Source organism: Scyliorhinus torazame, chromosome 5 (genome assembly GCF_047496885.1).
Source record: "Scyliorhinus torazame isolate Kashiwa2021f chromosome 5, sScyTor2.1, whole genome shotgun sequence".
NCBI classification, from domain to species: domain Eukaryota; kingdom Metazoa; phylum Chordata; class Chondrichthyes; order Carcharhiniformes; family Scyliorhinidae; genus Scyliorhinus; species Scyliorhinus torazame.
Window position 1 is genome coordinate 90540559 of NC_092711.1, and position 25616 is coordinate 90566174.

General features: G+C 52.0%; 1 gene segment (V, D, J or C); it reads right to left on the reverse strand.

Moving 5' to 3' along the window:
* Window positions 1-480: 480 nt before the first annotated feature.
* Window positions 481-25616, reverse strand: part of LOC140418908 (Ig heavy chain C region-like) — a 32863-nt gene continuing 7727 nt past the window's right edge. Inside the window, 4 exon segments of the C gene segment in view lie at window positions 481-918; window positions 2610-2918; window positions 3770-4081; window positions 4281-4580. Coding sequence covers window positions 527-918; window positions 2610-2918; window positions 3770-4081; window positions 4281-4580 — 1313 coding nt within the window.

Here is a 25616-nt window from a genome sequence, read left to right on the forward strand (position 1 = left end):
ACAGTGAGTTAACTAATTCCCCTCCCCTCTCTCTGTTGGGGAAGTGGGGTACAGTGGAGTAACAATTTCCCTTTCCCCTCTCTTTGATGGGGGATTGTTGGTCCATGTTTCTGTGTGACCCTCAATTCAGTTCCCACTGGGGTTGATGCAGCAACTTGTATCTGACATCATCTTTAAACGGATGGATAATGGGAGAAGCAGGAACACCGAGATTTAAATGTGATGGGTTTGTTTGTCTGAAATGGGAAATTGACAGATTTCTTCTCAGCGGGAGGAAAGTCAATATTTTGTTGAATCCTGGAATCAATGAGTTTTACTCAGTCTCCAACCCAGGGTGTATTTGAGATGGGAGCACTGGTTGTATCAGACTTGGGGCCGAGACCTGTAGAAATCCGGGTCTCATTGAACAGATCTAATATCAGCAAAGTGGAAGCTCCATTAATTAAGCGGCTGTGCAATTAAATCACAATTAGAGGAAAAAACCTTTATTATTTTTATTTTAGTTCGAAATGCAATAGATAGATTCTCATTGACATGAATTAACGGTGTCCATCAGAGCGAGGGAAATGTTCACAAAACTGGGTTTACCGCTGGATTTATCAACCGTTCTGTTGATGATCTTCAAGGGGATGGCTTCATGTCCCACCACACAGGAGTAAGAAGCGCCGCTGGCCCACTCCTCCGCTGCAATGGATAACAGGCTGTACATGAAGAAGGAGCTATTGCCGTTCTCCGCCATCACCTCGGTGTTCTTGTAGTTCCCGGGATTCACCGGCTTGTCATTGACGGTCCACTTGACGAAGATCTCTCGGGGGGAGAAACCTCTCACTAAGCAGCTGAGGGAGACGAATCTCTGAGCGGAGACGTCTTCAGCCGAGGGCAGGAGGACAGAGACGGACGGTTCCCGCGGATTGGGATCTGCAGAAAATGTACAATAAATGTAAATAAAATGGGGAATTCTGGAGGCAATGGAACCGCAGGTCAGATGTGAGAGAATTGTGTTTTGTGTTGGATTTTAAAGGTTTCCATTTCCCAGTTTGGGATCTGTCCGGTTTCCCAGCTCGGAGCTGAGGTGGACACAAGCCTTTACCCTGAGAATTTATGGATATTGGATTCGAAAGTTTCAGAAAGTGTACAGCAGGGAAACAGGCCATTCGGCCCACCTGTTCTGTGCTGGTGTATAAGCTCCACACCAGGCTCCTCCCACCTTATCCCTAGAGGATTGGGAAACTGCCAATGTAACTCCCTTATTCAAAAGGGAGGGAGTCAAAAACAGGAAACTATAGGCCAGTGACCTTAACATCTGTCAGTGGGAAACGGTTCGAGTCCATTATAACGGATCCAATAGCTGAGCATTAAGAAATACACAATATAATCAACAGAGTCAGCGCGGCCTCTTGAAGGGGAAATCATGCCTGACAAATTTATTGCCCTTATTTGAGGTGATAACGAGAAGGCGAGAGAGAGGGGAGCCAGGAGGAGTAATATACATGAATTTCAAAACTGTGTTTAATAAATTAATGTTCTATTCCCACGTTTGCAGATGACAAAAAATTGGTAGAAAGGCAAGTGGTGAGGATTACAGAAAATCCACAGAGGGACAGAGAATGTGAGGTTATACATTTGGTAGAGGAGGAACATAACGGAATATTATTTAGATGGAGAAAGCTGAAGTAACGGGGGAATTGGGGGTCCTCGTGCAGAAACCACACAAAGCAAGTTCTGCAGGTAATGTGGAGACAAATTGAATGTTGACATTTATTTCAAAGGGAATAGAATATAAACATGGGGAAGTCTGGCTAAAACTATACAAGGCACTAGTTAGTCTACACCTGGTATACTTTGAATCGTTTTGGTGCCCTTATCTAAGGAAGGCAGATTGGTTTTGAAGGCAGTCCAGAGAAGGCTCACGAGGTTGATCGCGAGTATGGAGGGATTTTCTTATGGGGAGAGGTTAAGTAGGCTGGGTTGTACTTATTGGAGTTTAGAGGAATGAAGGCGACCTAATTGAGACATGAAAGATTCTCAGGGAGCTCCTTAGGATAGACGCTGAGTGGTTGTTTTCCCTTGTGGGAGCATCTAGGACCAGAGCGCAGGATCACAATGTAAGGGTTCACCGATTTAACACAGAGATGAGGTGGAATTTCCTCTCTCAGAGGGGAGTGAAGCTGTGGAATTATTTAACGCAGGGGGCTGTAGATTCTGGGTTGTTCAGTGTGTTCAAGGTTGAGGGAGACATATTTTAAATCAGTGAACGCATCAAGAGATATAGGGATAAGTCGGGAAAGAGGAATTGAAGGTTATCACATCAGATCAGTCATGACCTCACTGCCGGCTGGACCGGTGTTGATGGGCCCAATGGTCTACGTCTGTTCCTCAGTCTTGTGGTCTATGGTCTCGCTCCATCTAAACCCAATATCACTGTTGGGTTTCATTGTTCATTCATCTGCATATCAATTTCCCCCTTAAACTCTAAACGCCCAGAGTATTTAGTTAGTGGAATTACCAATCAGAATGGACCATAAATACTGAATACTAACTACTGACCGCTGCACTGACACTAGAAATAGACACAATGACTCACTTATTGCTTCAGTCTCACCGCTCACCTATTTTTTTGTGGATTGAAATTCTTAAAGGAGTTGGCAGGTCCTGATGGCTCGCCATACAATCAAACACAGCCCCACTCAGCCAGGCTTGTGTGGAGATGTTTAATTTGTTGACCAGACTCTCAGCATCTGCCCCAGGCTGCTCGGCAATCTCTGATTTCAGCGGCTTCTTCGCTTCACTCCAGGACACGTTGACTCCATAAGGAGCATTTGAAATGACGCAGGTTAAGGTTACGGTCGCCTCCAATAAGACCTGTTCTATTTGTGGTGGCAGTATTGTTACTGAGGCATCAGTGCAAAGGGAAGGATCTGTGAATGAAAAAAGTGGAAATCAACCCAAGTTTGGTCTTCAGAATCAGGACAGCAGTATTCAGCCTGAACTCTAAATGGGAATATATCAACTTCGAAACATCAACCTCTAAATAATCAACTTCGAAACATCAACCTCTAAAGACCGCCTTTAATCTTCTTTACGCAATGGAAAATCAGTTTGGTTTGTGAAAACTATTCTCATTGTGAAATACAGTCAGCCCCGATATCATTCTAACGAATCAGTATTTCAGCATTCCCAATACAAATATTCCATTCCTGATCTCAGGAACGAAGTACTGGAGGCTGATCCATAAATAGGTTGGATGAACTTACCAACACTTTCCCCCGGAGCTGTTATCAGTTAAGTGTTTGAGACACCCACTGACTCTCAAATATAATCAGCTGTCTCAGGATAAAGCTGGTATCAAGTCCACCAGGGGCTGGTTTAGCACAGGGCTAAATCGCTGGCTTTTAGAGCAGACCAAGGCAAGCCACCAGCGCGGGTCCAATTCCCATACCAGCCTCCCCGAACAGGCGCCGGAATGTGGCGACTAGGGGCTTTTCACAGTAACTTCATTTGAAGCCTACTTGTGACAATAAGAGATTTTCATTTCATTCATTCACCTCACTCACTAAATGACTTCAAATTATAGGGATACATTTATTTCTATATTCATAAAATCGTGAATGATAAGCAACCCTCATGCAGCTCTTACATCAGAATGAAACACAAACTACATGGCAGTAAATTAGAAGTTGTTCTGTGCTTTGTACTAACTTCAATAAATTCCTGATTTGGATTAACTTCAGAGTGCAGATTTATTGTTTCCTCTGTTTGTGTCTCTTACCAGACGCGGTGATGTTTTGACTTTGGGTGACTCCTTGATGAGTGACCTGGCAGGTATAGACCGCTTTGCTGAACCATTCCCCAGCGGAGACTGTCAGCCGACTGCTCGCCGAGAAGTTCCCGTTCACTTCACAGGGGGGCGAGGTGACAAATCCTGAACCCATGGGTTGTCCATTCTTCAGCCACTTCACCGTCATTGACTTTGGCTGGAAATCGTTGATTGAACAGACCATGGTTGCAAATTTCTTGCTTGAGATTTCTTCATTGGAACTCACGGTGAGGAGAACATTTGGTGTGTTGACAGGTGGAGGGCCTTCAAGAAACACAAGTTAGACATTTCTTGAAGAAGATGTTGTAACGAATAACATGACTAATTATATTTGAACAGTTTCTCTGTGGTCACTATTTCTCACAGGAATCAGAACTATGCAGAGAACCATAAATGTGTTATGACCAAAGATGTAAATAAAGCAATCAAAGCGTCTGTTTCTCACAGATTCCACAACACTTACATTTCATTCCAATGGTCTTGTCTGAGCCGCTGTGTCGAACCTCACAGCTGATGTTGCTGCATGCTCCCTCTGATTCGTTGATGGTTAACTGGCTGCTCAGGGTGTAGGTTCCCTTCTTGTTTCTTACTGACGGGTATTTCTTAACTCCAGTGGTGATCAGCTGCCCATCTTTCTTCCAGGTAAGGCTGGTGATTTCTGGGGAGTAGTCCATCGCCAAACAGCCGAAGGTCACGGAGTTGTCGCTGTTGTGTTGCTGACAGGAGGAGACCAGGCTGTAGAGAGTGGGCGGAGACGGTGTTGCTGGGAGAGAATGGCCCGTTCAACAAGTTAGACTCTGTTATTTGTGATCTATAAGTTACCAAGCACATCAAAATGTGACGATACATTTATCCTAACATTTTCTCATTAACTGTTACATCCATATTTCAGCGTCTATTAGTTCTATGATTTGAGAATCACCATCTCTTTGCCCCCTCATTAGAAACTCGCATCCCTTTCTCCGTTTCTAACACAGACACAAAATAACATTTGATGCCGCCTGAATGGTGTAACTGTCATTGGATTGAAGGAGAGGAGCAGAGAGTTTCCCCCATTATTTCAGCCACCATGTAAAATAAAATAGAAATGTCGTCACAGTCCCGGAGACTGCCCTTTCCTTCTGAGAGCTGACTGGTGGTGATTTAACCTGAGGGTCACCACACCTCAGGCGAGGGGCAAGGTTGAGAATGGGGGTCTTTATGAATAACCTCAGCCGGTGCAGCAATTCAACTCACGATGTTAGGATCGCTCTTCATCACAAACCAGCCATCCAGCTAACTGAGCTGTGTACGTCACAATCCAGCTAACTGAGCTGTGGACGTCACAATCCAGCTAACTGAGCTGTGTACATCACAATGCAGCTATCTGAGCTGTGTACGTCACAATCCAGCTAACTGAGCTGTGTACGTCACAATCCAGCTAACTGAGCTGTCGATGTCACAATCCAGCTAACTGAGCTGTGTACGTCACAATCCAGCTATCTGAGCTGTCGATGTCACAATCCAGCTAACTGAGCTGTGTACGACACAATCCAGCTAACTGAGCTGTGAACGTCACAATCCAGCTCACTGAGCTGTGTACGTCACAATCCAGCTAACTGAGCTGTGTACGTCACAATCCAGCTAACTGAGCTGTGTGCGTCACGATCCAGCTAACTGAGCTGTGTACGTCACAATCCAGCTAACTGAGCTGTGTACATCACAATGCAGCTATCTGAGCTGTGTACATCACAATCCAGCTCACTGAGCTGTGTACGTCACAATCCAGCTATCTGAGCTGTCGATGTCACAATCCAGCTAACTGAGCTGTGTACGTCACAATCCAGCTAACTGAGCTGTGTACATCACAATCCAGCTAACTGAGCTGTGGACGTCACAATCCAGCTAACTGAGCTGTGTACATCACAATGCAGCTATCTGAGCTGTGTACGTCACAATCCAGCTATCTGAGCTGTGTACGTCACAATCCAGCTAACTGAGCTGTGTACGTCACAATCCAGCTATCTGAGCTGTCGATGTCACAATCCAGCTAACTGAGCTGTGTACGTCACAATCCAGCTATCTGAGCTGTCGATGTCACAATCCAGCTAACTGAGCTGTGTACGTCACAATCCAGCTAACTGAGCTGTGAACGTCACAATCCAGCTCACTGAGCTGTGTACGTCACAATCCAGCTAACTGAGCTGTGTACGTCACAATCCAGCTAACTGAGCTGTGTACGTCACAATCCAGCTAACTGAGCTGTGTACGTCACAATCCAGCTAACTGAGCTGTGTACATCACAATGCAGCTATCTGAGCTGTGTACGTCACAATCCAGCTCACTGAGCTGTGTACGTCACAATCCAGCTAACTGAGCTGTGTACGTCACAATCCAGCTAACTGAGCTGTGTACGTCACAATCCAGCTAACTGAGCTGTGTACATCACAATGCAGCTATCTGAGCTGAGTACGTCACAATCCAGCTAACTGAGCTGTGTACGTCACAATCCAGCTCACTGAGCTGTGTACGTCACAATCCAGCTAACTGAGCTGTGTACGTCACAATCCAGCTAACTGAGCTGTGTACGTCACAATCCAGCTATCTGAGCTGTCGATGTCACAATCCAGCTAACTGAGCTGTGTACGTCACAATCCAGCTCACTGAGCTGTGTACATCACAATCCAGCTAACTGAGCTGTGGACGTCACAATCCAGCTAACTGAGCTGTGTACATCACAATGCAGCTATCTGAGCTGTGTACGTCACAATCCAGCTAATTGAGCTGTGTACGTCACAATCCAGCTATCTGAGCTGTCGATATCACAATCCAGCTAACTGAGCTGTGTACGTCACAATCCAGCTAACTTAGCTGTGTACATCACAATGCAGCTAACTGAGCTGTGAACGTCACAATCCAGCTCACTGAGCTGTGTACGTCACAATCCAGCTAACTGAGCTGTGTACGTCACAATCCAGCTATCTGAGCTGTCGATGTCACAATCCAGCTAACTGAGCTGTGTACGTCACAATACAGCTATCTGAGCTGTCGATGTCACAATCCAGCTAACTGAGCTGTGTACGTCACAATCCAGCTAACTGAGCTGTGAACGTCACAATCCAGCTCACTGAGCTGTGTACGTCACAATCCAGCTAACTGAGCTGTGTACGTCACAATCCAGCTAACTGAGCTGTGTACGTCACAATCCAGCTAACTTAGCTGTGTACATCACAATGCAGCTAACTGAGCTGTGAACGTCACAATCCAGCTCACTGAGCTGTGTACGTCACAATCCAGCTAACTGAGCTGTGTACGTCACAATCCAGCTAACTGAGCTGTGTGCGTCACAATCCAGCTAACTGAGCTGTGTACGTCACAATCCAGCTAACTGAGATGTGTATGTCACAATCCAGCTAACTGAGCTGTGTACGTCACAATCCAGCTAACTGAGCTGTGTACGTCACAATACAGCTATCTGAGCTGTGTACATCACAATCCAGCTCACTGAGCTGTGTATTTCACAGTTAACAGCACTTCGTGATGGTCGGCACAGTGTTGGCACTGTTGCTTCACAGCGCCTGGATCCCAGCTTCAATTCCCAGCTGGGTCACTGCCTGTGCGGAGATGGCACGTGTCTGCGTGGGTTTCCTCCGGGTGCTCCGGTTTCCTCCCACAGTCCAAAGATGTGCTGGGTAGCTGGATTGGACTTTCTGAGTTCTCAGTGTACCCGAACGGGCGCCAGAATTTGGCGACTGGGGGGTTTTCTCAGTAACTTTATTGCAGTGTTAATGTAAGCCAACTTGTGACAATAATAGGGATTATAAAGAAATTGTCTCTTTATTTCTATCATTGCAGTTTGGGAAATTCCCTGTTTTCAAGCTGCCTGATGCCCCCTCCTCTCTCCACCTCACTGCCAACCACGCCCAAAGCTTTGCTTCAAAATTGCCTTCGGAATGCACACTCACGTAATTTCAATAAAACTGTAAATTTGAGTAATAATAACTTTCACTAATTTTAGGATCATGCACATTAACAGCAGGAGGCGGCCATTCGGCCCGTCGAGTCTTCTCCCCCATTTAATAAGCTCCTGGCTGTGCTGATTGTGGTGTTAACTCCGCATTCCGCCTGTCACTGAGACCGGACTGTCTGCAATCCCCCCGCACCCCGCCCCGCGCACCCTGTGCGTTCCCCATCTCTCTGCGGTTCCCGCTGGTATCTGCACCATTCGCCTGCTCCCTTCGCTTTCTGTCAGCTTTATGCCATTTTTCATGGTTTGTTTTGTTTTCCTTCGCATCTCTGCGCTTTCCCTCGACTCTGCGCTTTCCTCCGGCTCTCTGTGCTCACGTGCTCTGCACTTTTCCCGGTTCCTTGAGGTTTTTCCCTGTTCCTGGCGCTTTATGCTAGCTCTTTGCACTTTTCGCCATCGCTCTGCCCCTCACCCCGATTCTTATCACTTATTGTCCACTCCACGGACTTTCCTCCGGATATCTACGGCTTCCATCGGCTCTCTGCACTTCCCCCGGTTTTCTGCACCTTCCAAGGCTCGCTGCACATCCCTTGCTCTCTCCCATTTCTTCCAACTCTCTGTTCTTCTGTACGGCTTTCTGTGCGTTCCACTGCATCTCTACCGTTTCCCCCGGATCTTTGTGCTTCGCCCCAACTCTGCCTGTTCCCTGCCTCGTTGGTCTTTCTCCCAGATCCAGCGCTTTCCAGCGGCTCCCGCCACTCCCGTGTCATGGAGCCACATTGGGGCGCCACGCTCCAATTCTCTCTTCCTCTCTCGTTGCAGACACTCACTTACCAAATCCTGACCGTGATTGAGAGTGGATGAGTGAGTAACTTAGTGAGGGTAGGAGAGTGAGTGGGGGTGAGTGAGTAACTGAGTGACGATAGGAGAGTGAGTGTGGGTGAGTGAGTAACTGAGTGAGGATAGGAGAGTGAGTGCGGGTGAGTGAGTAACTGAGTGAGGGTAGGAGAGTGAGTGTGGGTGAGTGAGTAACTGAGTGAGGCTAGGAGAGTGAGAGCGGGGGAGTGAGTAACTGAGTGAGGGTAGGAGAGTGAGTGTGGGTGAGTGAGTAACTGAGTGACGATAGGAGAGTGAGTGCAGTTGTGTGAGTAACTGAGTGAGGGTAGGAGAGTGAGTGCGGGTGAGTAACTGAGTGAGAGTAGGAGAGTGAGTGTGGGTGAGTAACTGAGTGACGGTAGGAGAGTGAGTGTGGGTGAGTGAGTAACTGAGTGAGGGTAGGAGAGTGAGTGTGGGTGAGTGAGTAACTGAGTGTGGGTAGGAGAGTGAGTGCGGGTGAGTGAGGAACTGAGTGAGGGGAGGAGAGTGAGTGTGGGTGAGTGAGTAACTGAGTGAGGGTAGGAGAGTGAGTGTGGGTGAGTGAGCAACTGAGTGAGGGTAGGAGAGTGAGTGTGGGTGAGTGAGTAACTGAGTGAGGCTAGGAGAGTGAGTGTGGGTGAGTGAGTAACTGAGTGAGGGTTGGAGGGTGAGTGCGGGTGAGTGCGTAACTGAGTGAGGGGAGGAGAGTGAGTGTGGGTGACTGAGTAACTGAGTGAGGGTAGGAGAGTGAGTGTGGGTGAGTGAGTAACTGAATGAGGGTATGAGAGTGAGTGTGGGTGAGTGAGTAACTGAGTGAGGGTAGGAGAGTGAGTGTGGGTGAGTGAGTAACTGAGTGAGGGTAGGAGAGTGAGTGCAGGTGAGTGAGTAAGTGAGTGAGGGTCGGAGAGTGAGTGCGGGTGAGTGAGTAACTGAGTGAGGGTAGGAGAGTGAATGCGGGTGAGTGAGTAACTGAGTGAGGGTAGGAGAGTGTGTGCGAGTGAGTCAGTAACTGAGTGAGGGTCGGAGAGTGAGTGCGGGTGAGTGAGTAACTGAGTGAGGGTAGAAGAGTGAGTGCGGGTGAGTGAGTAACTGAGTGAGGGTAGGAGAGTGAGTGCGGGAGAGTGAGTAACTGAGTGAGGGTAGGAGAGTGAGTGCGGGTGAGTGAGTAACTGAGTGAGGGTAGGAGAGTGAGTGCAGGTGAGTGAGTAACTGAGTGAGGGTAGGAGAGTGAGTGCGGGTGAGCGAGTAACTGAGTGAGGGTAGGAGAGTGAGTGTGGGTGAGTGAGTAACTGAGTGAGGGTAGGAGAGTGAGTGTGGGGGAGTGAGTAACTGAGTGAGGGTAGGAGAGTGAGTGTGGGTGAGTGAGTAACTGAGTGAGGGTAGGAGAGTCAGTGTGGGTGAGTGAGTAACTGAGTGAGGGTAGGAGAGTGAGTGCGGGTGAGTGAGTAACTGAGTGAGGGTAGGAGAGTGAGTGCGGGTGAGTGAGTAACTGAGTGAGGGAAGGAGAGTGAGTGCGGATGAGTAACTGAGTGAGGGTAGGAGAGTGAGTGCGGGTGAGTGAGTAACTGAGTGAGGGTAGGAGAGTGAGTGTGGGTGAGTGAGTAACTGAGTGAGGGTAGGCGAGTGAGTGTGGGTGAGTCAGTAACTGAGTGAGGGTAGGAGAGTGAGTGTGGGTGAATGAGTAACTGAGTGAGGTTAGGAGAATGAGTGTGGGTGAGTGAGTAACTGAGTGAGGGTAGGAGACTGAGTGCAGGTCAGTGAGTAACTGAGTGAGGGTAGGAGAGTGAGTGTGGGTGAGTGAGTAACTGAGTGAGGGTAGGAGAGTGAGTGTGGGTCAGTGAGTAACTGAGTGAGGATAGGAGAATGAGTGCGGGTGAGTGAGTAACTGAGTGAGGGTAGGAGAGTGAGTGTGGGTGAGTGAGTAACTGAGTGATGGTAGGAGAGTTTGTGTGGGTGAGTGAGTAACTGAGTGAGGGGAGGAGAGTGAGTGCGGGTGAGTGAGTAACTGAGTGAGGGTAGGAGAGTGAGTGTGGGTGAGTGAGTAACTGAGTGAGGGTAGGAGAGTGAGTGCGGGTGAGTGACTAACTGAGTGAGGGTAGGAGAGTGAGTGCGGGTGAGTGATTAACTGAGTGAGGGTAGGAGAGTGACTGTGGGTGAGTCAGTAACTGAGTGAGGGTAGGAGAGTGAGTGTGGGTGAGTGAGTGAGGGTGTGTGAGTGACTGAGTGAGGGTAGGAAAGTGAGTGTGGGTGAGTGAGTGAGGGTGTGTGAGTGACTGAGTGAGGGTAGGAGAGTGAGTGTGGGTGAGTGAGTGAGGGTGTGTGAGTGAGTGAGGGTGTGTGAGTGAGTGAGGGTGTGTGAGTTTGTGTGTGCGAAAGGGTGAGTGAGCATATGTGAGTGAGGTTGATGTGTTAGAGTGGGTGAATGCACTTTGCTGACAGTGGGGGAGTGAGTGAGGATGTGTGATTTAGGTTTGATGAGTTAGAGTTGGTGAGTGCGCGGTGCTGAAAAAAGGTGAGTGAGAGTGTGTGAGTGAGGGTGTGTGTGAGTGAGGGTGTGTGTGAGTGAGAGTGTGTGAGTGAGGGTGTGAGAGTGAGGGTGTGTGAGTGAGGGTGAGTGAGTGAGGGTGAGTGAGTGAGGGTGAGTGAGTGAGGGTGTGTGAGAGGGTGTGTGAGTGAGGGTGTGTGAGTGAGGGTGTGTGAGTGAGGGTGTGTGAGTGAGGGAGTGTGAGAGGGTGTGTGAGTGAGGGTGTGTGAGTGAGGGTGTGTGAGTGAGAGTGTGTGAGTGAGGGTGTGTGAGTGAGGGTGTGTGAGTGAGGGTGTGTGAGTGAGGGTGTGTGAGTGAGGGTGTGTGAGTGAGGGTGTGTGAGTGAGGGTATGTGAGTGAGGGTGTGTGTGAGTGAGGGTGTGTGTGAGTGAGGGTGTGTGTGTGTGAGGGTGTGTGTGAGTGAGGGTGTGTGTGAGTGAGGGTGTGTGAGTGAGGGTGTGTGAGTGAGGGTGTGTGAGTGAGGGTGTGTGAGTGAGTGAGGGGGTGTGAGTGAGGATGTGTGAGTAGGGTGTGTGTGTGAGGGTGTGTGAGTGAGCTGTGTGAGTGAGGGTGAGGGAGTGAGGGTGTGTGAGTGAGGCTGTGTGAGAGGGTGTGTGAGTGAGGGTGTGTAAGTGAGGGTGTGTGAGTGAGGGTGTGTGAGTGAGGGTGTGTGAGTGAGGGTGTGTGAATGAGGGTGTGTGAGTGAGGGTGTGTGAGTGAGGGTGTGTGAGTGAGGGTGTGTGAGTGAGGGTGAGTGAGTGAGGGTGTGTGAGTGAGGGTGTGTGAGTGAGGGTGTGTGAGTGAGCTGTGTGAGTGAGGTTATGTGAGTGAGGGTGTGTGAGTGAGGGTGTGTGAGTGAGGGTGTGTGAGTGAGGGTGTGTGAGTGAGGGTGTGTGAGTGAGTGAGGGTGTGTGAGTGAGCTGTGTGAGTGAGGGTGTGTGTGTGAGGGTGTGTGAGTGAGGGTGTGAGAGTGAGGGTATGTGAGTGAGGGTATGTGAGTGAGTGAGGGTGTGTGAGTGAGCTGTGTGAGTGAGGGTGTATGAGGGTGTGTGAGTGAGGGTGTGTGAGTCAGGGTGTGTGAGTGAGGGTGTGTGAGTGAGGGTGTGTGAGTGAGCTGTGTGAGTGAGGGCGTGTGAGTGAGGGTGAGTGAGTGAGGGTGTGTGGGTGAGGGTGTGTGAGTGAGGGTGTGTGAGTGAGGGTGTGTGAGTGAGGGTGTGTGAGTGAGGGTGTGTGAGTGAGGGTGTGAGTGAGGGTGTGTGAGTGAGGGTGTGTGAGTGAGGGTGATTGAGTGAGGGTGTGTGGGTGAGGGTGTGTGAGTGAGGGTGTGTGAGTGAGGGTGTGTGAGTGAGGGTGTGTGAGTGAGGGTGATTGAGTGAGGGTGTGTGGGTGAGGGTGTGTGAGTGAGGGTGTGTGAGTGAGGGTGTGTGAGTGAGGGTGTATGAGAGAGGGTGTGTGAGTGAGGGTGAGTGAGTGAGAGTGTGTGAGTGAGCTGTGTGAGTGAGGGTATGTGAGTGAGGATGTGTGAGTGAGGGTGTGTGAGTGAGGGTGTGTGAGTGAGGGTGTGTGAGTGAGGGTGTGTGAGTAAAGGTGTGTGAGTGAGGGTGTGTGAGTGAGAGTGTGTGAGTGAGAGTGTGTGAGTGAGGGTGTGAGTGAGGGTGTGTGAGTGCGCTGTGTGAGTGAGGGTGTGTGCGTGAGGGTGTGTGAGTGAGTGTGTGTGAGTGAGGGTGTGTGAGTGAGAGTGTGTGAGTGAGGGTGTGTGAGTGAGTGAGGGTGTGTGAGTGAGGGTGTGTGAGTGAGGCTGTGTGAGTGAGGGTGTGTGAGTGAGGGTGTGTGAGTGAGGGTGTGTGAGTGAGGGTGTGTGAGTGAGTGAGGGGGTGCGAGTGAGGATGTGTGAGTAGGGTGTGTGTGTGAGGGTGTGTGAGTGAGCTGTGTGAGTGAGGGTGAGGGAGTGAGGGTGTGTGAGTGAGGCTGTGTGAGTGAGGGTGTGTGAGTGAGGGTGTGTGAGTGAGGGTGTGTGAGTGAGGGTGTGTGAGTGTGGGTGTGTGAGTGAGGGTGTGTGAGTGAGGGTGTGTGAGTGAGGGTGTGTGAGTGAGGGTGTGTGAGTGAGGGTGTGTGAGTGAGGGTGTGTGAGTGAGGCTGTGTGAGTGAGGGTGTGTGAGTGAGCTGTGTGAGTGAGGTTGTGTGAGTGAGGGTGTGTGAGTGAGGGTATGTGAGTGAGTGTGTGTGAGTGAGGGTGTGTGAGTGAGGGTGTGTGAGTGAGGGTGTGTGAGTGAGGGTGTGTGAGTGAGTGAGGGTGTGTGAGTGAGCTGTGTGAGTGAGGGTGTGTGTGTGAGGGTGTGTGAGTGAGGGTGTGTGAGTGAGGTTATGTGAGTGAGGATATGTGAGTGAGTGAGGGTGTGTGAGTGAGCTGTGTGAGTGAGGCTGTATGAGGGTGTGTCAGTGAGGGTGTGTGTGTGAGGGTGTGTGAGTGAGGGTGTGTGAGTGAGGGTGTGTGAGTGAGGGTATGTGAGTGAGGGCGTGTGAGTGAGGGCGTGTGAGTGAGGGTGAGTGAGTGAGGGTGTGTGGGTGAGGGTGTGTGAGTGAGGGTGTGTGAGTGAGGGTGTGTGAGTGAGGGTGTGTGAGTGAGGGTGTGAGTGAGGGTGTGTGAGTGAGGGTGTGTGAGTGAGGGTGTGTGAGTGAGGGTGATTGAGTGAGGGTGTGTGGGTGAGGGTGTGTGAGTGAGGGTGTGTGAGTGAGGGTGTGTGAGTGAAGGTGTGTGAGTGAGGGTGTGTGAGTGAGGGTGTGTGAGTGAGGGTGTGTGAGAGAGGGTGTGTGAGTGAGGGTGAGTGAGTGAGAGTGTGTGAGTGAGCTGTGTGAGTGAGGGTATGTGAGTGAGGGTGTGTGAGTGAGGGTGTGTGAATGAGGGTGTGTGAGTGAGGGTGTGTGAGTGAGGGTGTGTGAGTGAGGGTGTGTGAGTGAGAGTGTGTGAGTGAGGGTGTGAGTGAGGGTGTGTGAGTGAGGGTGTGTGAGTGAGGGTGTGAGTGAGGGTGTGTGAGTGAGGGTGTGTGAGTGAGGGTGATTGAGTGAGGGTGTGTGGGTGAGGGTGTGTGAGTGAGGGTGTGTGAGTGAGGGTGTATGAGTGAGGGTGTGTGAGTGAGGGTGGGTGAGTGAGGGTGTGTGAGTGAGGGTGTGTGAGTGAGGATGTGTGAGTGAGGGTGTGTGAGAGAGGGTGTGTGAGTGAGGGTGAGTGAGTGAGAGTGTGTGAGTGAGCTGTGTGAGTGAGGGTATGTGAGTGAGGGTGTGTGAGTGAGGGTGTGTGAGTGAGGGTGTGTGAGTGAGGGTGTGTGAGTAAGGGTGTGTGAGTGAGGGTGTGTGACTGAGAGTGTGTGAGTGAGAGTGTGTGAGTGAGGGTGTGAGTGAGGGTGTGTGAGTGCGCTGTGTGAGTGAGGGTGTGTGAGTGAGGGTGTGTGAGTGAGTGTGTGTGAGTGAGGGTGTGTGAGTGAGAGTGTGTGAGTGAGGGTGTGTGAGTGAGTGAGGGTGTGTGAGTGAGGGTGTGTGAGTGAGGGTGTGTGAGTGAGGGTGTGTGAGTGAGGGTGTGTGAGTGAGTGAGGGGGTGCGAGTGAGGATGTGTGAGTAGGGTGTGAGTGTGAGGGTGTGTGAGTGAGCTGTGTGAGTGAGGGTGAGGGAGTGAGGGTGTGTGAGTGAGGCTGTGTGAGAGGGTGTGTGAGTGAGGGTGTGTGAGTGAGGGTGTGTGAGTGAGGGTGTGTGAGTGAGGCTGTGTGAGTGAGGGTGTGTGAGTGAGCTGTGTGAGTGAGGTTGTGTGAGTGAGGGTGTGTGAGTGAGGGTATGTGAGTGAGTGTGTGTGAGTGAGGGTGTGTGAGTGAGGGTGTGTGAGTGAGGGTGTGTGAGTGAGGGTGTGTGAGTGAGTGAGGGTGTGTGAGTGAGCTGTGTGAGTGAGGGTGTGTGTGTGAGGGTGTGTGAGTGAGGGTGTGTGAGTGAGGTTATGTGAGTGAGGATATGTGAGTGAGTGAGGGTGTGTGAGTGAGCTGTGTGAGTGAGGCTGTATGAGGGTGTGTCAGTGAGGGTGTGTGAGTGAGGGTGTGTGAGTGAGGGTGTGTGAGTGAGGGTGTGTGAGTGAGGGTGTGTGAGTGAGCCGTGTGAGTGAGGGCGTGTGAGTGAGGGTGAGTGAGTGAGGGTGTGTGGGTGAGGGTGTGTGAGTGAGGGTGTGTGAGTGAGGGTGTGTGAGTGAGGGTGTGTGAGTGAGGGTGTGTGAGTGAGGGTGTGTGAGTGAGGGTGTGAGTGAGGGTGTGTGAGTGAGGGTGTGTGAGTGAGGGTGATTGAGTGAGGGTGTGTGGGTGAGGGTGTGTGAGTGAGGGTGTGTGAGTGAGGGTTTGTGAGTGAAGGTGTGTGAGTGAGGGTGTGTGAGTGAGGGTGTGTGAGAGAGGGTGTGTGAGTGAGGGTGAGTGAGTGAGAGTGTGTGAGTGAGCTGTGTGAGTGAGGGTATGTGAGTGAGGGTGTGTGAGTGAGGGTGTGTGAATGAGGGTGTGTGAGTGAGGGTGTGTGAGTGAGGGTGTGTGAGTGAGGGTGTGTGAGTGAGAGTGTGTGAGTGAGGGTGTGAGTGAGGGCGTGTGAGTGAGCTGTGTGAGTGAGGGTGTGTGAGTGAGTGTGTGTGAGTGAGGGTGTGTGAGTGAGAGTGTGTGAGTGAGTGAGGGTGTGTGAGTGAGTTAGGGTGTGTGAGTGAGAGTGTGTGAGTGAGGGTGTGTGAGTGAGGGTGTGTGAGTGAGGGTGTGTGAGTGAGGGTGTGTGAGTGAGGGTGTGTGAGTGAGGGTGTGTGAGTGAGAGTGTGTGAGTGAGGGTGTGTGAGTGAGGGTGTGTGAGTGAGCTGTGTGAGTGAGGGTGTGTGTGAGTGAGGGTGAGTGAGTGAGGGTGTGTGAGTGAGGGTGTGTCAGTGAGGGTGTGTGAGTGTGTGTGAGTGAGTGAGGGTGTGTGAGTGAGGGTGTGTGAGTGAGGGTGTGTGAGTGAGGGTGTGTGAGTGAGGGTGTGTGAGTGGGGGTGTGTGAGTGAGGGTGTGTGAGTGAGCTGTGTGAGTGAGCTGTGTGAGTGAGGGTGTGTGAGTGAGGGTGCGTGAGTGTGAGTGTGTGAGTGAGGGTGTGTGAGTGAGGGTGTGTGAGTGAGAGCGTGTGAGTGAGAGTGTGTGAGTGAGGGTGTGTGAGTGAGGGTGTGTGAGTGAGAGTGTGTGAGTGAGGGTGTGTGAATGAGTGAGGGTGTGTGAGTGAGGGTGTGTGAGTGAGGGTGTGTGAGTGAGGGTGTGTGAGTGAGGGTGTGTGAGTGAGGGTGTGAGTGAGGGTGTGTGAGTGTGCTGTGTGAGTGAGGGTTGTGAGTGAGGGTGTGTGTGTGAGGGTGTGTGAGTGAGGGTGTGTGAATGAGGGTGTGTGAATGAGGGTGTGTGAGTGAGGGTGTGTGAGTGAGGGTGTGTGAGTGAGGGTGCGTGAGTGAGGGTGCGTGAGTGAGGGTGTGTGAGTGAGGGTGTGTGAGTGAGGGTGTGTGAGTGAGGGTGTGTGAGTGACGGTGTGTGAGTGAGGGTGTGTGAGTGAGGGTGTGTGTGTGAGGGTGTGTGAGCGAGGGTGTGTGAGTGAGCTGTGTGAGTGAGGGTGTGTGAGTGAGCTGTGTGAGTGAGGGTGTGTGAGGGTGTGTGAGTGAGGGTGTGTGAGTGAGGGTGTGTGAGTGAGGGTGTGTGAGTGAGAGTGTGTGAGTGAGAGTGTGTGAGTGAGGGTGTGTGAGTGAGGGTGTGTGAGAGGGTGTGTGAGAGGGTGTGTGAGTGAGGGTGTGTGAATGAGGGTGTGTGTGAGAGGGTGTGTGTGAGAGGGTGTGTGAGTGAGGGTGTGTGAGTGAGGGTGTGTGAGTGAGGGTGTGTGAGTGAGTCTGTGTGAGTGAGGGTGTGTGAATGAGGGTGTGTGAGTGAGGGTGTGTGAGAGAGGGTGTGTGAATGAGGGTGTGTGAGTGAGGGTGTGTGAATGAAGGTGTGTGAATGAGGGTGTGTGAGTGAGGGTGTGTGAGTGAGGGTGTGTGAGTGAGTGAGGGTGTGTGAGTGAGGGTGTGTGAGTGAGGGTGTGAGTGAGGGTGTGTGAGTGAGGGTGTGTGAGTGAGGGTGTGAGTGAGGGTGTGTGAGTGTGGGTGAGTGAGTGAGGGTGTGTGAGTGAGATCTATGAGAGTGGGTGTGTGTGAGTGAGGGTGTGTGAGTGAGGGTGTGTGAGTGAGGGTGTGTGAGTGAGGGTGAGTGAGTGAGGGTGTGTGAGTGAGGGTGTGTGAGTGAGGGTGTGTGAGTGTGTGTGTGTGAGTGTGTGTGAGTGAGTGAGGGTGTGTGAGTGAGGGTGTGTGAGTGAGGGTGTGTGAGTGAGGGTGTGTGAGTGGGGGTGTGTGAGTGAGCTGTGTGAGTGAGGGTGTGTGAGTGAGGGTGTGTGAGTGAGTGTGTGTGAGTGAGAGTGTGTGAGTGAGGGTGTGTGAGTGAGTGAGGGTGTGTGAGTGAGGGTGTGTGAGTGAGGGTGTATGAGTGAGGGTGTGTGAGTGAGGGTGCGTGAGTGAGGGTGCGTGAGTGAGGGTGCGTGAGTGAGGGTGTGTGTGTGAGGGTGTGTGAGTGAGGGTGTGTGAGTGAGGGTGTGTGGGTGAGGGTGTTTGAGTGAGGGTGTGTGAGTGAGTGAGGGTGTGTGAGTAAGGGTGTGTGAGTGAGGGTGTGTGAGTGAGGGTGTGTGAGTGAGAGTGTGTGAGTGAGGGTGTGTGAGTGAGCTGTGTGAGTGAGGGTTGTGAGTGAGGGTGTGTGTGTGAGGGTGTGTGAGTGAGGGTGTGTGAGTGAGGGTGTGTGAGTGAGGGTGTGTGAGTGAGGGTGTGTGAGTGAGGGTGCGTGATTGAGGGTGCGTGAGTGAGGGTGCGTGAGTGAGGGTGTGTGAGTGAGGGTGTGTGAGTGAGGGTGTGTGAGTGAGGGTGTGTGAGTGAGGGTCAGTGAGTGAGGGTGCGTGAGTGAGGGTGTGTGAGTGACGGTGTGTGAGTGAGGGTGTGTGAGTGAGGGTGTGTGTGTGAGGGTGTGTGAGCGAGGGTGTGTGAGTGAGCTGTGTGAGTGAGGGTGTGTGAGGGTGTGTGAGTGAGGGTGTGTGAGTGAGGGTGTGTGAGTGAGGGTGTGTGAGTGAGGGTGTGTGAGTGAGTGTGTGTGAGTGAGAGTGTGTGAGTGAGGGTGTGTGAGTGAGGGTGTGTGAGAGGGTGTGTGAGTGAGGGTGTGTGAATGAGGGTGTGTGTGAGAGGGTGTGTGTGAGAGGGTGTGTGAGTGAGGGTGTGTGAGTGAGGGTGTGTGAGTGAGGGTGTGTGAGTGAGTCTGTGTGAGTGAGGGTGTGTGAATGAGGGTGTGTGAGTGAGGGTGTGTGAGTGAGGGTGTGTGAATGAGGGTGTGTGAGTGAGGGTGTGTGAATGAAGGTGTGTGAATGAGGGTGTGTGAGTGAGGGTGTGTGAGTGAGGGTGTGTGAGTGAGTGAGGGTGTGTGAGTGAGGGTGTGTGTGTGAGGGTGTGAGTGAGGGTGTGTGAGTGAGGGTGTGTGAGTGAGGGTGTGAGTGAGGGTGTGTGAGTGTGGGTGAGTGAGTGAGGGTGTGTGAGTGAGATCTATGAGAGTGGGTGTGTGTGAGTGAGGGTGTGTGAGTGAGGGTGTGTGAGTGAGGGTGAGTGAGTGAGGGTGTGTGAGTGAGGGTGTGTGAGTGAGGGTGTGTGAGTGAGGGTGTATGAGTGAGGGTGTGTGAGTGAGGGTGTATGAGTGAGGGTGTGTGAGTGAGGGTGCGTGAGTGAGGGTGCGTGAGTGAGGGTGCGTGAGTGAGGGTGCGTGTGTGAGGGTGTGTGAGTGAGGGTGTGTGAGTGAGGGTGTGTGAGTGAGTGAGGGTGTGTGAGTGAGTGAGGGTGTGAGTGAGGGTGTGTGAGTGAGGGTGTGTGAGTGAGTGTGTGAGTGAGGGTGTGTGAGTGAGTGTGCGTGAGTGAGGGTGCGTGAGTGAGGGTGCGTGAGTGAGGGTGCGTGAGTGAGGGTGCGTGAGTGAGGGTGTGTGAGTGAGGGTGCGTGTGTGAGGGTGTGTGAGTGAGGGTGTGTGAGTGAGGGTGTGTGTGTGAGGGTGTGTGAGTGAGGGTGTGTGAATGAGGGTGTGTGAGTGAGGGTGTGAGAGTGAGGGTGTGTGAATGAGGGTGTGTGAATGAGGGTGTGTGAGTGAGGGTGTGTGAATGAGGGTGTGTGAATGAGGGTGTGTGAATGAGGGTGTGTGAGTGAGGGTGTGTGAGTGAGTGAGGGTGTGTGAGTGAGTGAGGGTGTGAGTGAGGGTGTGTGAGTGAGGGTGTGTGAGTGAGTGTGTGAGTGAGGGTGTGTGAGTGTGGGTGAGTGAGTGAGGGTGTGTGAGTGAGGGTGTGTGAGTGAGAGTGTGTGAGTGAGGGTGTGTGAGTGAGGGTGTGTGAGTGAGGGTGTGTGAGTGAGCTATGTGAGTGAGGGTGTGTGAGTGAGGGTGTGTGAGTGAGGGTGTGTGTGTGAGGGTGTGTGAGTGAGAGTGTGTGAGTGAGTGAGGGTGTGTGAGTGAGGGTGTGTGAGAGAGGGTGTGTGAGTGAGGGTGTGTGAGTGAGGGTGTGTGAGTGAGGGTGTGTGAGTGAGTTGTGTGAGTGTGGGTGTGTGAGTGAGGGTGTGTGAGTGAGGGTGTGTGAGTGAGGGTGCGTGAGTGTGGGTGTGTGAGTGAGGGTGCGTGAGTGAGGGTGCGTGAGTGAGGGTGCGTGAGTGAGGGTGCGTGAGTGGGGGTGCGTGAGTGAGGGTGTGTGAGTGAGGGTGTGTGAGTGAGGGTGTGTGAGTGAGGGTGTGTGAGTGAGGGTGTGTGAGTGAGGGTGTGAGTGAGGGTGTGTGAGTGAGGGTGTGTGAGTGAGGGTGTGTGAGTGAGGGTGTGTGTGTGAGGGTGTGTGTGTGAGGGTTTGTGAGTGAGGGTGTGTGAGTGAGCTGTGTGAGTGAGGGTGTGTGAGGGTGTGTGAGTGAGGGTGTGTGAGTGAGGGTGTGTGAGTGAGGGTGTGTGAGTGAGGGTGTGTGAGTGAGAGTGTGTGAGTGAGAGTGTGTGACTGAGGGTGTGTGAGTGAGGGTGTGTGAGTGAGGGTGTGTGAGAGGGTGTGTGAATGAGGGTGTGTGTGAGAGGGTGTGTGTGAGAGGGTGTGTGAGTGAGTCTGTGTGAGTGAGGGTGTGTGAGTGAGGGTGTGTGAGTGAGGGTGTGTGAGTGAGGGTGTGTGAGTGAGGGTGTGTGAATGAGGGTGTGTGAGTGAGGGTGTGTGAATGAGTGTGTCTGAATGAGGGTGTGTGATTGAGGGTGTGTGAGTGAGGGTGTGTGAGTGAGTGAGGGTGTGTGAGTGAGGGTGTGTGAGTGAGGGTGTGTGAGTGAGGGTGAGTGAGTGAGGGTGTGTGAGTGAGATCTATGAGAGTGGCTGTGTGTGAGTGAGGTTGTGTGAGTGAGGGTGTGTGAGTGAGGGTGTGTGAGTGAGGGTGAGTGAGTGAGGGTGAGTGAGTGAGTGTCTGTGAGTGAGGGTGTGTGAGTGTGTGTGAGTGAGTGAGGGTGTGTGAGTGAGGGTGTGTGAGTGAGGGTGTGTGAGTGAGGGTGTGTGAGTGAGGGTGTGTGAGTGAGGGTGTGTGAGTGAGGGTGTGTGAGTGGGGGTGTGTGAGTGGGGGTGTGTGAGTGAGGGTGTGTGAGTGAGCTGTGTGAGTGAGGGTGTGTGAGTGAGGGTGTGTGAGTGAGGGTGTGTGAGTGAGTGTGTGTGAGTGAGGGTGTGTGAGTGAGTGAGGGTGTGAGTGAGGGTGTGTGAGTGAGGGTGTGTGTGTGAGGGTGTATGAGTGAGGGTGTGTGAGTGAGGGTGTGTGAGTGAGGGTGTGTGAGTGAGGGTGTGTGAGTGAGGGTGTGAGTGAGGGTGTGTGAGTGTGGGTGAGTGAGTGAGGGTGTGTGAGTGAGATCTATGAGAGTGGGTGTGTGTGAGTGAGGTTGTGTGAGTGAGGGTGTGTGAGTGAGGGTGAGTGAGTGAGGGTGTGTGAGTGAGGGTGTGTGAGTGAGGGTGTGTGAGTGAGGGTGTGTGAGTGAGGGTGTGTGAGTGAGGGTGTGTGAGTGAGCTTTGTGAGTGAGCTGTGTGAGTGAGGGTGTGTGAGTGAGGGTATGTGAGTGTGTGTGTGTGAGTGAGGGTGTGTGAGTGAGAGCGTGTGAGTGAGGGTGTGTGAGTGAGTGAGGGTGTGTGAGTGAGGGTGTGTGAGTGAGGGTGTGTGAGTGAGGGTGTATGAGTGAGGGTGTGTGAGTGAGGGTGTGTGAGTGAGTTGCGTGAGTGAGTTGCGTGAGTGAGGGTGTGTGAGTGAGGGTGTGTGAGTGAGAGTGTGTGAGTGAGGGTGTGTGAGTGAGTGAGGGTATGTGAGTGAGTGTGTGTGAGTGAGGGTGTGTGAGTGAGAGTGTGTGAGTGAGTGAAGGTGTGTGAGTGAGGGTGTGTGAGTGAGGGTGTATGAGTGAGGGTGTGTGAGTGAGGCTGTGTGAGTGAGGGGGTGTGAGTGAGGCGCGTGAGTGAGGGTGTGTGAGTGAGGGTGTGTGTGTGAGGGTGTGTGAGTGAGGGTGTGTGAGTGAGGGTGCGTGAGTGAAGGTGCGTGAGTGAGGGTGCGTGAGTGAGGGTGCGTGAGTGAGGGTGCGTGAGTGAGTGTGTGTGAGTGAGGGTGTGTGAGTGAGGGTGTGTGAGTGAGGGTGTGTGAGTGAGGGTGTGTGAGTGAGGGTGTGTGAGTGAGGGTGTGTGAGTGACGGTGTGTGAGTGAGGGTGTGTGAGTGAGGGTGTGTGAGTGAGGGTGTGTGTGTGAGTGTGTGTGAGTGAGGGTGTGTGAGTGAGGGTGTGTGAGTGAGCTGTGTGAGTGAGGGTGTGTGAGGGTGTGTGAGTGAGGGTGTGTGAGTGAGGGTGTGTGAGTGAGGGTGTGTGAGTGAGAGTGTGTGAGTGAGAGTGTGTGAGTGAGGGTGTGTGAATGAGAGGGTGTGTGAGAGGGTGTGTGAGAGGGTGTGTGTGAGAGGGTGTGTGAGTGAGGGTGTGTGAGTGAGTCTGTGTGAGTGAGGGTGTGTGAATGAGGGTGTGTGAGTGAGGGTGTGTGAGTGAGGGTGTGTGAATGAGGGTGTGTGAGTGAGGGTGTGTGAATGAGGGTGTGTGAATGAGGGTGTGTGAGTGAGGGTGTGTAAGTGAGGGTGTGTGAGTGAGTGAGGGTGTTAGTGAGGGTGTGAGTGAGGGTGTGTGAGTGAGGGTGTGTGAGTGAGTGTGTGAGTGAGGATGTGTGAGTGTGGGTGAGTGAGTGAGGGTGTGTGAGTGAGATCTATGAGAGTGGGTGTGTGTGAGTGAGGTTGTGTGAGTGAGGGTGTGTGAGTGAGGGTGAGTGAGTGAGGATGTGTGAGTGAGGGTGTGTGAGTGACGGTGTGTGAGTGAGGGTGTGTGAGAGAGGGTGTGTGAGTGAGGGTGTGTGAGTGAGGCTGTGCGAGTGTGGGTGTGTTAGTGAGAGTGTGAGTGAGGGTGTGTGAGTGAGGGTGTGTGAGTGAGGGTGTGTGAGTGAGGGTGTGTCAGTGAGGGTGTGTGAGAGAGGGTGTGTGAGTGAGGGTGTGTGAGTGTGGGTGTGTGAGTGACGGTGTGTGAGTGAGGGTTGATGTGTTAGAGTGGGTGATTGCACTTTGCTGATAGAGGGTGAGTGAGTGAGAATGTATGTTTTAGGGTTGATGAGTTAGAGTGGGTGAGTGCGCGGTGCTGAAAAAAGGTGAGTGAGAGTGTGTGAGTGAGGGTGTGTGTGAGAGGGTGTGTGAGAGAGGGTGTGTGTGTGAGGGTGTGTGAGTGAGAATGTGTGAGTGAGGGTGTGTGAGTGAGCTGTGTGAGTGAGGGTATGTGAGTGAGGGTGTGTGAGTGAGGGTGTGTGAGTGAGCTGTCTGAGTGAGGGTGTGTGAGTGAGAGTGTGTGAGTGAGGGTGTGTGAGTGAGCTGTGTGAGGGAGTGTGTGTGAGTGAGGATGTGTGAGTGAGGGTGTGTGAGTGAGGGTGTGTGAGTGAGCTGTGTGGGTGAGGGTGTGTGTGAGTGAGGGTGTATGAGTGAGGGTGTGTGAGTGAGCTGTGTGAGGGAGGGTGTGTGAGTGAGCTGTGTGAGTGAGGGTATGTGAGTGAGGGTGTGTGAGTGAGGGTGTGTGAGTGAGGGTGTGTGAGTGAGCTGTGTGAGTGAGGGTATGTGAGTGACGGTGTGTGAGTGAGTGAGGGTGTGTGAGTGAGTGAGGCTGTGTGAGTGAGTGAGGGTGCGTGAGTGAGGGTGTGTGAGTGAGGGTGTGTGAGTGAGGGTGTGTGGGTGAGGGTGTGTGAGTGAGGGTGTGTGTGACTGTGTGTGAGTGAGGGTGTGAGTGAGGGTGTATGAGGGTCTGTGTGTGAGAGAGCTGTGTGAGTGAGGGTATGTGAGTGAGGGTTTGTGAGTGAGGGTGTGTGAGTGAGGGTGTGTGTGAGTGAGAGTGTGTGAGTGAGGGTGTGTGAGTGAGCTGTGTGAGTGAGGCTGTGTGAGTGAGGGTGTATGAGGGTGTGCGAGTGAGTGTGTGTGAGTGAGGGTGTGTGATTGAGTGAGGCTGTGTGAGTGAGGGTGTGTGAGTGAGGGTGTGTGAGTGAGGGTGTGTGAGTGAGGGTGTGTGTGAGTGTGTGTACGAGGGTGTGTGAGTGAGGGTGTATGAGGGTGTGTGTATGAGTGAGGGTGTGAGTGATGGTGTGAGTGAGGGTGTATGAGGGTCTGTGTGTGAGAATGCGTGAGTGAGTGTGTGTGAGCGAAGGTGTCTGATTGAGGGTTGAAGAGTTAGAGTGAGTGAGTGCGGGTTGCGGAAAGAGGGTGAGTGAGTGTGAGCGAGGGTGGGTGGGTGAGAGATATTCAGGGAGGGCGAGTAAGTGAGGGTAGGTGAGTGAGTGAGGGTGTGTGAAACAGGGTGTGTGTGAGTGAGTAAGACTGAGTGAGTGAGAGTGAGTGAGTGTGGGGGAGTGATCATTCCCAAGTGCTCCCCGCCCATTAGGACGATATTTCTCTGGCTGATTTTCCGCTCAGGCTCAGCTTTCTGTTGCCAGTTGTCCACAGCCGAGCTGCGGGATCCTCCATTCGGGTCCACCACCCCCACCTCCTCCTCTTCCTCTCCATCGATCCTGTCCTGATTCTCCACATTGATCAGCTTTCAGTAACACCGGCTGTGTACAGTCAGACAGCAGTGTAGATCACTGGGCAGCTGCTTTCATACTTTCAGTAACACCGGCTGTGTACAGTCAGACAGCAGTGTCCATCACTGGGCAGCTGCTTTCATACTTTCAGTAACACCGGCTGTGTACAGTCAGACAGCAGTGTAGCTCACTGGGCAGTTGCTTTAATACTTTCAGTAACACCGGCTGTGTCCAGTCAGACAGCAGTGTAGATCACTGGGCAGCTGCTTTAATACTTTCAGTAACATGGGCTGTGTACAGTCAGACAGCAGTGTAGATCACTGGGCAGCTGCTTTAATACTTTCAGTAACACCGGCTGTGTACAGTCAGACAGCAGTGTAGATCACTGGGCAGCTGCTTTAATACTTTCAGTAACACCGGCTGTGTACAGTCAGACAGCAGTGTAGATCACTGGGCAGCTGCTTTCATACTTTCAGTAACACCGGCTGTGTACAGTCAGACAGCAGTGTACATCACTGGGCAGCTGCTTTCATACTTTCAGTAACACCGGCTGTGTACAGTCAGACAGCAGTGTAGCTCACTGGGCAGTTGCTTTAATACTTTCAGTAACACCGGCTGTGTACAGTCAGACAGCAGTGTAGATCACTGGGCAGCTGCTTTAATACTTTCAGTAACACGGGCTGTGTACAGTCAGACAGCAGTGTAGATCACTGGGCAGCTGCTTTAATACTTTCAGTAACACGGGCTGTGTACAGTCAGACAGCAGTGTAGATCACTGGGCAGCTGCTTTAATACTTTCAGTAACACGGGCTGTGTACAGTCAGACAGCAGTGTAGATCACTGGGCAGCTGCTTTAATACTTTCAGTAACACCGGCTGTGTACAGTCAGACAGCAGTGTGGATCACTGGGCAGCTGCTTTAATACTTTCAGTAACACCGGCTGTGTACAGTCAGACAGCAGTGTAGATCAATGGACAGCTGCTTTAATACTTTCAGTAACACGGGCTGTGTACAGTCAGACAGCAGTGTAGATCACTGGGCAGCTGCTTTAATACTTTCAGTAACACGGGCTGTGTACAGTCAGACAGCAGTGTAGATCACTGGGCAGCTGCTTTAATACTTTCAGTAACATGGGCTGTGTACAGTCAGACAGCAGTGTAGATCACTGGGCAGCTGCTTTAATACTTTCAGTAACATGGGCTGTGTACAGTCAGACAGCAGTGTAGATCACTGGGCAGCTGCTTTAATACTTTCAGTAACACCGGCTGTGTACAGTCAGACAGCAGTGTAGATC